We start from the raw sequence: 12,822 nt of genomic DNA, 5'->3' as shown, positions 1-12,822 counted from the left end.
CACTGAGATCTTGGCAACATCTGCGGCCCCCTCGGTCCCTGGCCATGAGCTGCGGGCTCGTCGCACACGCGGGGCCTTGGTGTAACCAGGGCCCCCAGCAGAGAGGCAGGGAGTGAGAGGCCTGGGACCACCAGGAGAGGTGCCCCCTTCACAAAGTTAAATTAAACCCACGTTCTCAGTCAACAAGGGTCACCCTAAGAGCTTCAGCTCTTTACCTCAATGTGCGCACCCAGGATCTGGGCTCACTCTGGGCTGCTCCCTTCCCTCTCAGTTTGGCCGACGCTTCTCCTTGAGAGGGGAGGACTCGCCTACCTAACGGTGATAAATGCTGTGGAGTCAGGCCGGTGCTCATCACCGCCTGGGAGGAAACGTGTGATATGTTTGCCTCAGAAAAAGGCGTTATAATTATATAGTGAAGAAAGGAAGAGGCTGATTTGGAGAATAGAGAAAGGAGACAAATTCTGCGTGGGCAGTCAACAGAATTTTTCTTTTTCCAACCAACAAAACATGACAAGAATATGGTTGGGGAAACAGTTCACACAGGAATGAATGTTGACATCTTGAGACAGGGAGAAGAAAATCCTGCCCATGGAGGCACCTGCCTTCCCTCCTGACGTGACAAATGACAAAGTCACAGGGCACTTGGGCGGGCCCCTCAGTTCTGAGCAGGCATGCCTGACATGCAGGAGTCAGGCCTCCAGAAAAAGGCTCCCTGGCCAGTCCAGGCAGAGCTCGGTTCCCATCTGCTGGGGCCAGAGCAGCCCCAGCTCAGGCCACAGGGTATTATATCCTCCCCACCTTTTAAGAGAGAAATAGAAAACCGGGGAAAACAAAAACAACCCACATGAAAAAATTAATGTATCTCCTCATATAAAAAATGTTTAATGGTTTTTCGACACCACCTGGGTCCCTCAGGTCCCAGAACAAAGGGCAAAGCTCGGTGAGGAAGAAAGCATGGGCTGGACGAGTGCATTGGGGCTCAGGCTGAGGAGACCCCTTGGAGGGCAGGACCAGGCCAGACACTGAGCCACACCCACAGGAAGTGATCCCAAGAAGAGAGGAAGTGATCCCAAGAGGACATGTGCTGAGGGATAATCTTCAGACTTCTGTACCTTCTACCACTGGGACACTGGTCTTTTTTCTGGACAGTATCAGCTCACTGAGGATTTCCTGTATTTATTAAATTACAAGTTCGCAGGCACAGCTTTAGTAAGATAAAAAAAAGGGATAGTGATCGTCTCCAGTTACACAATCATCTTCAATTCAAAAGCACTCACAAAATTGAGCAAATGAAGCCAGTATTTGCCTATTAGCGAAAGGAGACATATTGCTAATGGAAGCCACAGGCCTGGTCAAAAATAAATGTTTTATATCAAGTAGTAAAATAAAAGGAGGAATCTACCCCAAGAACACCACCTCGGTAAGGACCCCGGGGTTACTGCAGCTGCGAGGGCTGGGGGCGGGAGCAGGGAGGTCCAGCAAAGCCGCCTCGAACAGTAGCGGCCTGAGCAGTAGATGTGTTGTCGCATCTTGTCGGCCCCACCCCGTCCCCCTCGGCCGTCCGCTCTCGAGGGGGTCTAGAGTTTCTTGAGATGGGGACATGCCCCTGCCCCTGTCGCCCCACTCCAAAAGAAGGGAGAGGCTGCAGTGTGGGGTCAACCTGGGGCTGACTTTCCGAGGGTGGACAGGTAAGGCATACAGAGCCCCCGTGGGAAAAAGTGAGAGCTGGATGGTCCATGGAGAAGGGCAACCGGCGCACGCCACCACCTCCGGAGCTCGAGGTCACCCTGGAAGGCTCGGCCACATCCTCCCCACTCTCCCCCGCGGCCCCAGGCTGGATGCTGCAGGCCAGCATCACCGGGCGCTCGGGCCCGCCCCGGTTCCCAGTCGCTCTGCTGCCCTTGCTCCGTGTGTCCCATGCCGTTTGTCACTGTGCACGTCATGCTCGCCTGGGCAGAAGCCCAGGGCCTCTGCAGGCCGTTCCCCTTGCTGACAGGCCAGCGAGTCCACGGCAAGCGGCTCGTCAGTCCAGACAGACTGTCTGCGGGGAGGGATGCCGTGTCTCTGGAGGCTGCAGGGGCAGAGAACATGGTTCCTGATGGAGAGAGACAAGACCCTGAGGGTCCCACCACCATCCCTGAAGTGTGCGTCCAACACAGGCCACGACATATGACTGAGAGGGGTCCCAGAGACAGAGCACGCACACCACATCTCATACCATCCACAGCGCACTCCACACACATGCATACACCCGCCCCCACACACGCACACAAACTGACCTGTCTTGACAGCAGCACATTCAGCGGCGATAGCTCAGACTGGAAGCCTTAGCTGGATGAGTCACAGACCAAAAATTCCGTCTACTCTGAAGTTTCTGAAAGGCGTTGAAGTTTCTTCTCTTCTCTCTCTTGAATTTTTTCAATTTCTTCTCCTATGTCAAGAATCAGAGTGTCACAATTCCCACAAAGGCCTCCCCTGGGTCCTGGTGGCTCCTTCCCAGCGCTTACTGCATGCCAGCTTGAGTCTCAATGTGTGACCTCAGCAGATTTGCTCTCCACATGACCCTCGGGAGGTGTCCCCACGACTCTGACTTCACTGATGGCGGAGCACAAGCAACTGGGGGACGGAGACCCTGCACCCGGCCACGTGGCTCCCAGGCAGCCAGGCTCCAGCGTCGCCCTCGGCCACTTCAAACCACTCCAAAACCCCAAGTCCCCCCTGCCAGGCGCCACCACATGTCACACCTTCCCTCGGTCGAACTCTTCGTCCCAGTCGTCAATGACCGTGGCCGTGCGGGCCAGCCTGCTGTCCTGAATGGCGTCCTGACTGACAGCCGACACCTCGCCGTCCCACGTCAAAACTGCAAGGCAGACACGTGCGTCAGGACCTGGGTGGGCCCCCAGCTGCCCTGGGGGTTTACTTTAAGGGTGAAGTTTACATACGAGGCGGGTCTGCTCCTAATGATTCACCATTTTTGAGTGCCACCTTCTGGTGAAAATGGACACACAGAGAGAATGAAAAAGAAAAGGGACAGTGTGGTCTCTGGTTTGTTTGCAGGACAGCCAATGATTCTGTCACATGAGCAAACACTGTTAACTCTGTCTACCACCAACCCTCAAAATTTAGTTTTTATAAACCCCTGCTCTCATTTGAGAGACAAAGATCTTACATTCTTTCTCCAAGTCTGAATTAGAAAAATAATGTTCTAAATAAGAACGTACAGCACACGAACTGGACGAGCGAGCCTTTCTGGCCACAGCCTTCCCCGCCCTGAGGCACACACTCGCCCTCTCCCTGCTCCCAGACCCCAGGGGGAAGCTGTTCTGGATCCTTCCACAGACTAAACCCGTCTGCAGGCCTCTTTATCTCCTACCTAAGACAATCTCAGGAAAACAAGTCAGGTCTCACAACAGTACCTCTTCTCCCATAAGCTTTATCAGATGAATATCTGAGCAATTCTTGGACCACATCGGATTCTCTCTCTCTGTCCCAGGATGCAAGTAGAGCCGGTCCCAGCCCTGCAATCAGAGGAACACTTACATACGTTTAAATCACCGAGAAAATGATCACGCACCTTTTATTTACAACAGCGCTGCAGAACTTACTAATCACAAATTACTGAAAGAATGTGTAACAGTGAGCTCTTTCTGCCTGCCTGTGATGAGAGTGTTAATGATTTCTCTTCCTCGCCTGTAGGGAACGGGCAGAATCGTGGAGCGGAGGGAACTGGAGGGACGAGACGCCTCTCTCCACTGCCACCGCAGCTTGGTGGGGCAGCTCCCGTCTGGTGGCCCTGTCTTCAGAGAGCCTGGCCAGCAAGCAAGGACATCTGCACAGAGTACTGACTGCCCCTCACCATGGCTCTAGAGAAGACATCTGAGCTGGCCCTGGCCTCTGCCCTGCCCCCCAACCACCACCGACTGCCTGAATGGACTCGCTGTCCTAAACACAAGCCTCACCTCGTCTCTCCGGGCAGCCAACTTGGCAGTGACCTTGTGTCCTTCAGGCTCAGTGCTCTGAGCAGGAGAGCGTCCACTGTCCACCCCCAGCCTGTTCCCACCAGCCCCACTGGCTGCTCCTCAGCACAGCTTGGGCCCGGTGGTCACGCGGAGCCATGGACAACCGTAGGTCTAGCCAATTCTCGGCCACCAACGCCCGTCCCCATGTTGGGACTGTGAGCGGGCACACACGGCACTGGGCTTCCCTGCAGCCCTGGCACCTCCAGCCTGGCCAGCGGGCTCACACAGCGATGCTGTGGTCTGGCAGCAGCCACTCTCTGCACCCTTTTCTCCAATTATGCTCTGGCCGCCTGCCGCAGCCACTCCTCACTGCCTAGCAGTGCTCTGCCATGTCATTATCAGAACTCCACGTTCATTCATGGCTGCATTTCTCTGGAGTCTGATACAAACTCCAGGTCAATCCCCAGGGGCCAGTGTGCCCCCAAACAACTAACACAACAGCTGATGCCCTGAGATCTGGGCCCCTCCCAGAGGAACTGAGGACCTTCCCCTCCCTCATGTAACAGACACACTCCACCAGGAGAGCCCAGTGAGTCCCACCAGCCAGAAAGAAAGAGAGAAGACAAAACACGAATGGGCTGCTTGGCAGGGGCTTCAGCCTAGGCAGACCCACAGCACACGGAACCCCAAATGCAAGAGGCCACGTGATCGTCAGGTTCACAACTGAGAGAAAGAGGGAAGTGAGCTTCTGAACTCAATGCTCCAGGTTCAAGTGGCAGAGGACAACACCAGGCTGGTGGGCCCAGGAGTATTCCAGTGGGAAGGTCCAGAAGGGAACAGCCCTGAACCAGGAGAAACGCTGGGCTCACAGATGACGTTTACGTGTGTCCTGTGTTCTCCTGTGGGGTAGATCCAGCTGAATGATCAGCCAGGTGAGGAGGCCCAGTGGGCAGACAGCTCGTGCCAGGGTAGAGGGCTCCCCAGTGACCCTCATCTGCCTCTGGCAGGCTGGCTCCCACCCTCAGCGGCCCCTCCCCACCCCATGCACACCTGTGGGGCCCCCGGAAGCCTGGCCATTCACAGCTGGCAGGGGCCTGCTCCCAGTGACAGCAGGGCCCCTCTGGCCCTCGGGCTCCTTCTCTTCTACTTCTTGTCTTGGCTCTTGCTTCTTTTTTTTCTTTTTCTTTTTCCTCACTGATGTTGCGATGGTCTCTGGCTGGATGACGTCCGAGGGCATGCAGCTCCTGGGAAGTCAGAGTGGACAGTCAGTTCCGAGCAAACGGAAGCCCAGACACCTCGAGAACTCTGCTGGCACATGCCCAGCCCTGCAGAAGAGCCCCGGGAGACACCACCCAAACCCGCCCAGGACAAAGTACATCAGCGATCCACGGCCACAGCCCAGGAAAGCACACGAGCGCATTTTTATTCCTCACTGAGGCAAGTCCTACAAACTGGACAACAGGACCCCAGACCAGCCCACATGGTACTGGCCAGACCCGGGACATGCCTCCACTCGCCAAACCCCGGGACAACAAACCCCGTGACATCCCAGAGGTCCGGGCGCCTGTATTTCTAGACAGCACCCACCCGGAGCAGACTATGTGAGTGCATGGAGGTGCAGGGCCCCTGGCTCCTCGCGCTCACCCGTGCCAAGCTGGGTCCCCGGGGAGGAGGTCTTCTCCGTCACAGCTCTCTGGTCCCTTTCTCCTCCTCTTCCTGCTGCTCACGTGGGGGCTGTCAGTCATGCATCCCACGGGCCAGCCGTTCTCTAGGCGCTGGCCGCTCCCTGGCTGGTGCCTGCCCTCTTCCTCTGATCTGTCTGCCGGTGGCTCCGCCTGGCCCTCCTTCCTGCGTTCGGGGCTCCAGGGCGGCCCTGGTGTCGGCTTGTCCTGTGGGGGGGTGACGTCCACGTCCCCCATGTGCTTCCTCTTCCTCTTCCTCCTCTTCCTGGGTGGGGCCGCCACACTTGTGCAGGTCTCTGAGACATGGTCCCCTTCCATGCAGGTCTTCTTTCTCTTCTTACCAAGGCTCTGGGGGGGCTTGCTGGCCTCTGGCAGCTGGTATGGGGGGGCCTGGAAGGCCCCATTGACCTGAGGCAGGGGTGCAGAGGCAGGCGAACAACTCTGTGGTTCTGATGTCCCGAGAGGTTGGGGGCTGCTGGACAGTGATGGGGGATGGGGGCCGAAGGGAGGCTTCAGATGGCTGGAGGGTCTGGGAGCAGGTGAGACAGCCCTGTAGGGAGAGGTGGGCAGTGAGGACAGGCTGAGTTCTACCCCCCTGCCCTCCCTCGGCCCCCTCCCTCTCAGGTAAGGATTTTCAATGATTTTCCCCTGTAAACCTCAGATATGTACATGTTTCAGAGAAGTTAGAAATCACAGGCTAACAAGCAAATTCAAACCTCAAGATCAAAGTTAATAAAAATCTTTACATATCTCGGTTTCCTGTCACCAGGTAGTCCAAAGTACTTTCACAAACTCCTGTGTTTTAAACTTTCAATGCAAAGTGTTCAGAAGAAAGCTCCACCAAGCAATAAACATCCAGCCTCCACAAGCATCACGTGTCTGAGCACAGGCAGTTGAGTTACAAAAAAGGCAGATGTAAGCCTACCTTGTTTTTTGCTATTACCTTCCTAGGATTTTCCTCTGAAACTTGGGGTTTATAAAGATCAGGGAGACAGACTTTCCAGCCAGCTATACAGCAACACGAGCAAGTGGTAGGACTGGACAGGTGAGACTCTTGGCTCTCCTTCCTGTCAAACGTGTGTGTCACTAACTTGTGTCTCTGTGTGTGTTTAGTGGCTAAGTCATATCCGACTCTTCTGCGATCTCACGGACTGTAGCCTGCCAGGTCCCTCTGTCCATGGGATTTCCCAGGCCAGCACACTGGAGCAGACTGCCACTTCCTTCTCCAGGGGATCTTCCTGACCCAGGGATCACACCCGGGTCCCCTACTGGCAGGCGGATTCTTTACCACTGAGCCATCTGGGAAATCCTTCTGTCAACTACGCAACCATGGAAAAGTCAAGTTTCCACCCAGAGCCACAATTTTCTCATCTGTGAATGAATGACAACAATGCCCACCTCCAAGGGTTCTTAATTAAACAGAACTGCCTCATCGCTGTCTAAATCAGAACAAACTCTGATGGCCACACAAATTGTATTACTATGTCACGTTACTCTGCATTGTTTGAAATTTAAAAAAAAAAGCTGTATGTCAAAGAAACACAGAACAAAATACCAAATACACGTTGTGAACGTTTAAGGACCTGCCGAGTGCAGACCCCCGTGCCAGCAGTGAGAGTGGGAGGGGCTGGGGGAAGGGGACAGCAGGCCCCTGAGCGCAGGGCCTTGAACGAGGGGGCAGGGAGGGCGTGGCGGCGTCATGCGAACGCCGAGCCCGTCCAAACCACCTCGTGGCTTTGCCTCGCCTTCCTTCCTTCTTTCCTCCCTCCCTCCACAGCTGTCAAAGGCAGAGCCTCTCACTCCTCAGACAGCCATTTATCAGCAACTCTGGGCCTTCTGCCCTCCACACCTGAAGGGACTCAAGCGTCCCTGTGCAGAGCGGGCCAGAAGGCGGCAGCCCACGCCTCTGGAGGGACATCTACCCAGGATGCTGAAAAGTCCCACGGAGTCATGTCCCCTGCAGCGGCCCCCAGAGCCCACTGGAGCCCATTGGGAATGCCCTGAGGGCCAGGGCGACAGACCCCACCCTGCCCCCAGATAAGCCCTGGAGCGCTGCTAGGAGACACAACCTGCACAGAGGACTCGTGAGCTCACACGGCGTCTGTCCAAACACCCGCCCACCCCCCCAACTCCCACCTTCCACTGTGGGGTCCCATCACGGGGCTGGGGAATCCCCAGGCAGATCAGTTCACAGCGCATCCATCACCAAGTGCACGTGGCAGATGGACGGGAGATGAAGACAGAGTCAAAAATAAAACCAGGACCGCAGAGACCAAGCTGCCTGCGCCCCGTGGAAGGCCCTTGGGCAGGAGGACAGAGGAGACACCAGGCAGACCTCTGCGCTGGCCCCACGGGGAGGAGCGGCTGCCCTGCTTACCGCATTGCACTGACAGGCCAGGTGGCGGCGACGGCGGGGTGAGTGGGTTTCCAGGGGTAGGTGAGGTCGGAGGATGGAGAGAGGGCAGGTGGACGGAGGTCATTGCCGGTTGCCCTCCGCAGGGTGCTGGCCTGCAGTTATTGACATAAATAAAAACTTGGTGGTCTAAAAAAGGTTGCCGTGAGTGAGGAGGAAAATAAAAACAAAATGAAAAGAAAAAAGAGCCCAGAAGGGAGGATGAGAGGACAGAAGGAGAACAAACAAAGGGAGTGGGGGCGGGGGGAATGATAGAAGAAGAATCAGAAGTGTTTTTGGTTAGAAACAAAAAGGAAAAAAGGAAGGAAGTTTAAACAAAAACTTCAGTACGACAATGACATCACAGCGCGTCAGGCTGCACACAGAGGTGCCGGCCAGCCTGTGTGTCCCTGTGCTGAGCTCCCGGCCGGGGCCCATCCCCGAGGCTCCCTTAGGACACTGTCCACAGAAATGGAGGCCCATCGGCCCCCAGCCTCATCTGATCACACTGCTGCCGCCCCCGCCCGCGCCAGGACAACCTCCCAACGCTGGGGGACGCCCTCAGTCGTTGTCCCACCCCACTACCCAAAGCTAAAAGCACCCCACTTCCTGGCTCCTACCAACACCCTTTGGGGTCGAGCTGCCCACACACCTACCTTCTTGGCAGAGAGGGCCAGTTTCTTGGCCGGAGGAGGAGACATAGCATTGGCCGGCTCGGGGCTGGCGCCGTTTGGGATGGGGCACTTGGCCTTCTCTGGCTCGGCGTCCTGTCGGGCCGGCAGCACCTTGGCGGGGCCGGCAGTGGCGAAGTGCGTTCCCTGAGAATCTCCGAGAGGGGTGGCTCCGCTCCGGGGGGGCTGGGGGAGCCTGCTGGTGGGGTGCTCGGGGCTGGAGCCCCCCCTCTCAGGGGTGGGGCCCTCGTCGCCCACCTGGGGACCAAGCCCGTTGAGGGTCCCTGCAGCTGGGGCCCGGGGTGAGGTAGAGACAGCAGCCCGGCCGTCCCAGGAGCCTGGCCTGCGACTGTTGCTCCTGCTGCTGCCTGGCGCACTGGCGCTGGGCAGAGGGGAGAAGTGCTGCAGGGAGTGCTTGACTTTCTTTCCAGGCTCATCCAGAATGGCTGGCGCGTGGGTGGGTGTTTTGCAGAGTTTGGGGGAAGGGGATTCCAGGGGGGGCTTGGGAGGAGCATATCCATTTGGAGACTTCAGGCCCGACACAGAACCGTTCCTGGCAATGGGCACCCCAAGTTCTTCGGGGGTCGGTGGCTTCTTCATTGTCACAGGGTCTGGTCTCTAAGAGAAGAGCAAAGCAGAGGACGTGGTCAAAGCCAGAGGGAGTGGGGCTGGCCCCTACAAGGAGGCAGCAGGCAGGAGCTTTGGAGGAGCCACTCCAAACAAATTATTTACACGGGCACATGATACAGACATTGTGACTTCCTTTCAGCAGTCCCTGAGTCCTGCACAGATGGGCATGCAACTCTATAATCATCTTGTGGAAGCAGTACGTTTTCATCAGGATTTGAGAAACACAAAAATAGTATAAAGGGAAAAAATTTACCAAGTTCCATCCCCTAAACATAACCCTTGATTGATATGCTACTGTCCTTCGCTGTGGGCTTCTCTGCTGACACAGGGGCGCCTCAGTTTCAACCATGGCCATATCACTTAAACACTCAGGCCTTCAACGAAGGTCTTAGCATTTGACTAGCAGACAGCTCACTGTGTGAAGAGCTCATGAACTAGGCTGGCTCCAGGGAGCCTGGAAATGGCCAGCTGGATGCTAAGTGCCCCATGCTTCTCCATAGCACCATTCACCCGGGTCTGTGCCAGCGACACCTCAAAACGCTCCCCAAGGCCTGCACCAGGGCTACTCACCGTGACTGGTCACCCCCCCACCAAAAGGTCAAGGTCCCACGCTTAGTAACTACTTGTCAATGAAAAATCAAAACACTGAATCTTCTCCTGTACTTAGTATTCCATAGTAATTTTTTTTAGAAACAGAATGACTAGACTATTAGTATTTTCATAAATTAGGATGCATATTGCCACACTGAATTTACTATCCTCTTACCAGCAATGAGGTTTTCCCAAAGTTTTTGTTAAATTGATACTACTTTGAATCATTAAGCACCCATATCCTTTGCACAGGCCACAGAGTGACTTGAAGTCACTGAGGTCATTATTTATTAATTTCTTCCTAAAGGGAATACACCTTCCCACTGTGCTGCACAACCTGTTCAATCGTTGAGCATTTAAAGCAAATGCTTTACATTGGGACCATACAATGTTACTTAAAGTAAAATGACTTCTGGGAAACTGCAGTATATTTGCAAAGTTGCTTTCGTAATGAAAACACACACTGTCAGAGGAGTGGCCTTGCTAACCCAGCCTAACCCAGGGTTACCCATGCTCACCCTCAGGCACCCCTGCACCCCTCGCTGTTCGTCTGGGCTGTGACTGAGGCTTCTGGCTTTCTTGTTCTGGCCAGAGTGACCATCACCCTTGCATCGGGGTCATAGCTCATCACTGCTGTGTCAATTCCAATGCTTCTATTTCAGCATCTATTTTCTTGAACGTTGGCAGGGAAACAGATTTTCGTAAAAAACTAAAAACCCTGCAGGCTGTGGAGGCTGTTGACAGCCTGGGTTTGATCTTCAGACTGGGATCACAGAAGCCGTCAACATGTTCTAGTTTTGAATTACGAATTATGTTGTAATAAAGGAAATTGCTATTTATCTTGGTAATAAAACTGAGTTTAACTCTTTCGTAGTAGGAAATTTCCAATACATACAAAAAAACCTTCAAGGGATATTCCTTAACTTCACCACATTAAGTTTCTTGCTCTCTCTCCCTGCACATACATATCAATACATGTGTGTATGTACATATATATTTTTCTAACCATTTGAATGAATTTTAGACAAGACATCCTCTTACCTCCATATACAGCAAGTATTCCTCAAAAGAAAGGATGCTCTCTTAACACAACCACAGTAAAACTGCGACGGTTATACCCTGGTACAATCTACTCACATTTTCGGTATGAAAATGTGGGGATAAAGTATTTTTTCCCAGGTGCTTAAGGTGTGCTTGGGGGATCTGTCATTGCACTGTGTAAAGCAGCTGGGAGCTAAGTCTTGATCTGCTGAGTCGCATTTTCTAGTCACTGTTCCTTCTTCCTCACCAGCATCAGCCCTGTAACCCGCTTCAGAAAGAACATGGAACAGAGCAGGACTGCCATCTGTGCTCTCCTTCAGTTGGGCCAAGCCCCCAGCATGCAGAGGTGGGGGGGTGCTCCATGATACCCCAAGAGGCACAGGCGGCAAGAACAGCAAGGTTTACATCAATCCTCTTAAACAAGTACCTTTCCGGTCATTGGAGAGGCTGCGGTCCCGTTGCTGACATTCTTCCGGACATGGTCCAGAACCATGCCAGGGCGGCTGGAAAGGGAGGAGGCTGTCCTGGAGATAGAGCTCTCGGGACTCTTCTTAGAGCCTGGAATCCTGTCAAAGGGAAAGGAGGAGGCAGGGACTGCCTTACTGAAGCTGGAGAGGCTTGACCCAAAGTGAATAAGAGAAGGAATCAGAATACCAAAGTCAAGGTTACAATTTCATGAGGGGGCAAGCAGGGAGTTCCCTGGTGGCCCAGTGGTTAAGATTCTGGGCTTTCACAGCCATGGCCTGGGTTCAATCCCTGGTCTGGGAACTGAGTCTCTCAAGCCGAGTGGCATGGCCAAAAAAAAAAAAGCGGTGGGAATCAGGCAAAGGCAGACCACGGGAACTTACTAAATGGCATGGCTCTGGATTCCGCTCAACATAAGCAGAAAGTAAATCACTCGTGAGCTCTTCCAAAACTAGACTCTCAGTTTACCAGAAAGCCATCCTGAAGCAGTGGAACACCGCCCTTGGCCATGTCCTCCTCCAGGTGGTGACCACCAGTCCCAGGAAGAAGCACCTCCTGAGGCCTCCACCCTCTGACGACCCACTTCCCTGCCTACCACGACCACTCCCCGCAAAGAGGACGGGGTGGGGGAGAGCCGATATCCAGATGGAGAGCAGCTATTCGGGGGCAATAACGTAAAACGCCAGACGGCCTTCCCATTTACGTGCTGAGTCACCTCCATGCGGGGCAGATGGACTGCGCTCCGACCTTCCCTCGGGCTCTGGCTCAGCAGTCAGGCAGACGCGGTCTAAGCGTCCTTCCTGGTGGCCGCGCTCTATTACCCCTGACTGGCGGAGGACAGCTCTTTCGTCCTTCAGATTTCTCGGTTACTTTCACACAGGAAAAGGCCAGGGAGGCCTGTCAGGGTGACAGTGGAGGTGCGGGCTCTGGGGGAAGGGGGTGGGGTGGGGAGTCAGTTACCGCAGGTAGAAGAGGACGTAGGCCTGCTGGTTCAGAACCACCTTGATGCTGCTGGCGTGGACCAAGGAGTCATTCATCTGGTACCACTGTCCATTGCTTGCCTGAAGCAGCAGAGGGTGAGGACAAAAACCAAATGATCAACACTTCTGTGATTCTTACTCTTAACAAGGGAAGAAACAAACCTTTTAACTGCCGCATATATCCCAGTTTGAGTTAGCAAACGTTACTGTTCAGTCGCTCAGTCATGTCTGACCCTTGGTGACCCCATGGACTGCAGCACGCCAGGCTTCCCTGTCCTTCACTGTTTCCCGGAGTTTGTTCAAATTCATGTCCATAAGGTTGGTGATGCTATCCAACCAACTCATTCTCTGTCGCTCTATTCTCCTGTGCTTAATCATTCCCAGCATCAAGGTCTTTTCCAATGATTTCAC

At 54.4% G+C, this 12,822-nt stretch overlaps 1 protein-coding gene across 2 annotated transcripts in view; it reads right to left on the bottom strand.

Moving 5' to 3' along the window:
• Positions 1–861: 861 nt before the first annotated feature.
• USP36 (ubiquitin specific peptidase 36) overlaps positions 862–12,822 on the bottom strand; it is a 31,967-nt gene continuing 20,006 nt past the window's right edge. The window contains exons 12-21 of one of the 2 annotated variants that reach the window (XM_088829274.1): positions 12,392–12,492; positions 11,394–11,532; positions 8,690–9,322; positions 8,019–8,149; positions 5,604–6,191; positions 5,010–5,203; positions 3,417–3,518; positions 2,745–2,860; positions 2,280–2,431; positions 862–2,095 (exon numbers count right to left, since the gene is read on the bottom strand). In XM_088829274.1, coding sequence (XP_088685400.1) covers positions 2,300–2,431; positions 2,745–2,860; positions 3,417–3,518; positions 5,010–5,203; positions 5,604–6,191; positions 8,019–8,149; positions 8,690–9,322; positions 11,394–11,532; positions 12,392–12,492 — 2,136 coding nt within the window. In that variant the 3' untranslated portion in view covers positions 862–2,095; positions 2,280–2,299. The remainder of the gene's footprint in view (positions 2,096–2,279; positions 2,432–2,744; positions 2,861–3,416; positions 3,519–5,009; positions 5,204–5,603; positions 6,192–8,018; positions 8,150–8,689; positions 9,323–11,393; positions 11,533–12,391; positions 12,493–12,822) is intronic. The other variant, XM_055408444.2, reaches the window with a different exon arrangement.

This window comes from Moschus berezovskii, chromosome 20 (genome assembly GCF_049115385.1).
Source record: "Moschus berezovskii isolate FMDL1 chromosome 20, NW_MosBer_1.0, whole genome shotgun sequence".
Taxonomy (NCBI): Eukaryota; Metazoa; Chordata; class Mammalia; order Artiodactyla; family Moschidae; genus Moschus; species Moschus berezovskii.
This window is presented reverse-complemented; position numbering and strand designations above follow the sequence as displayed.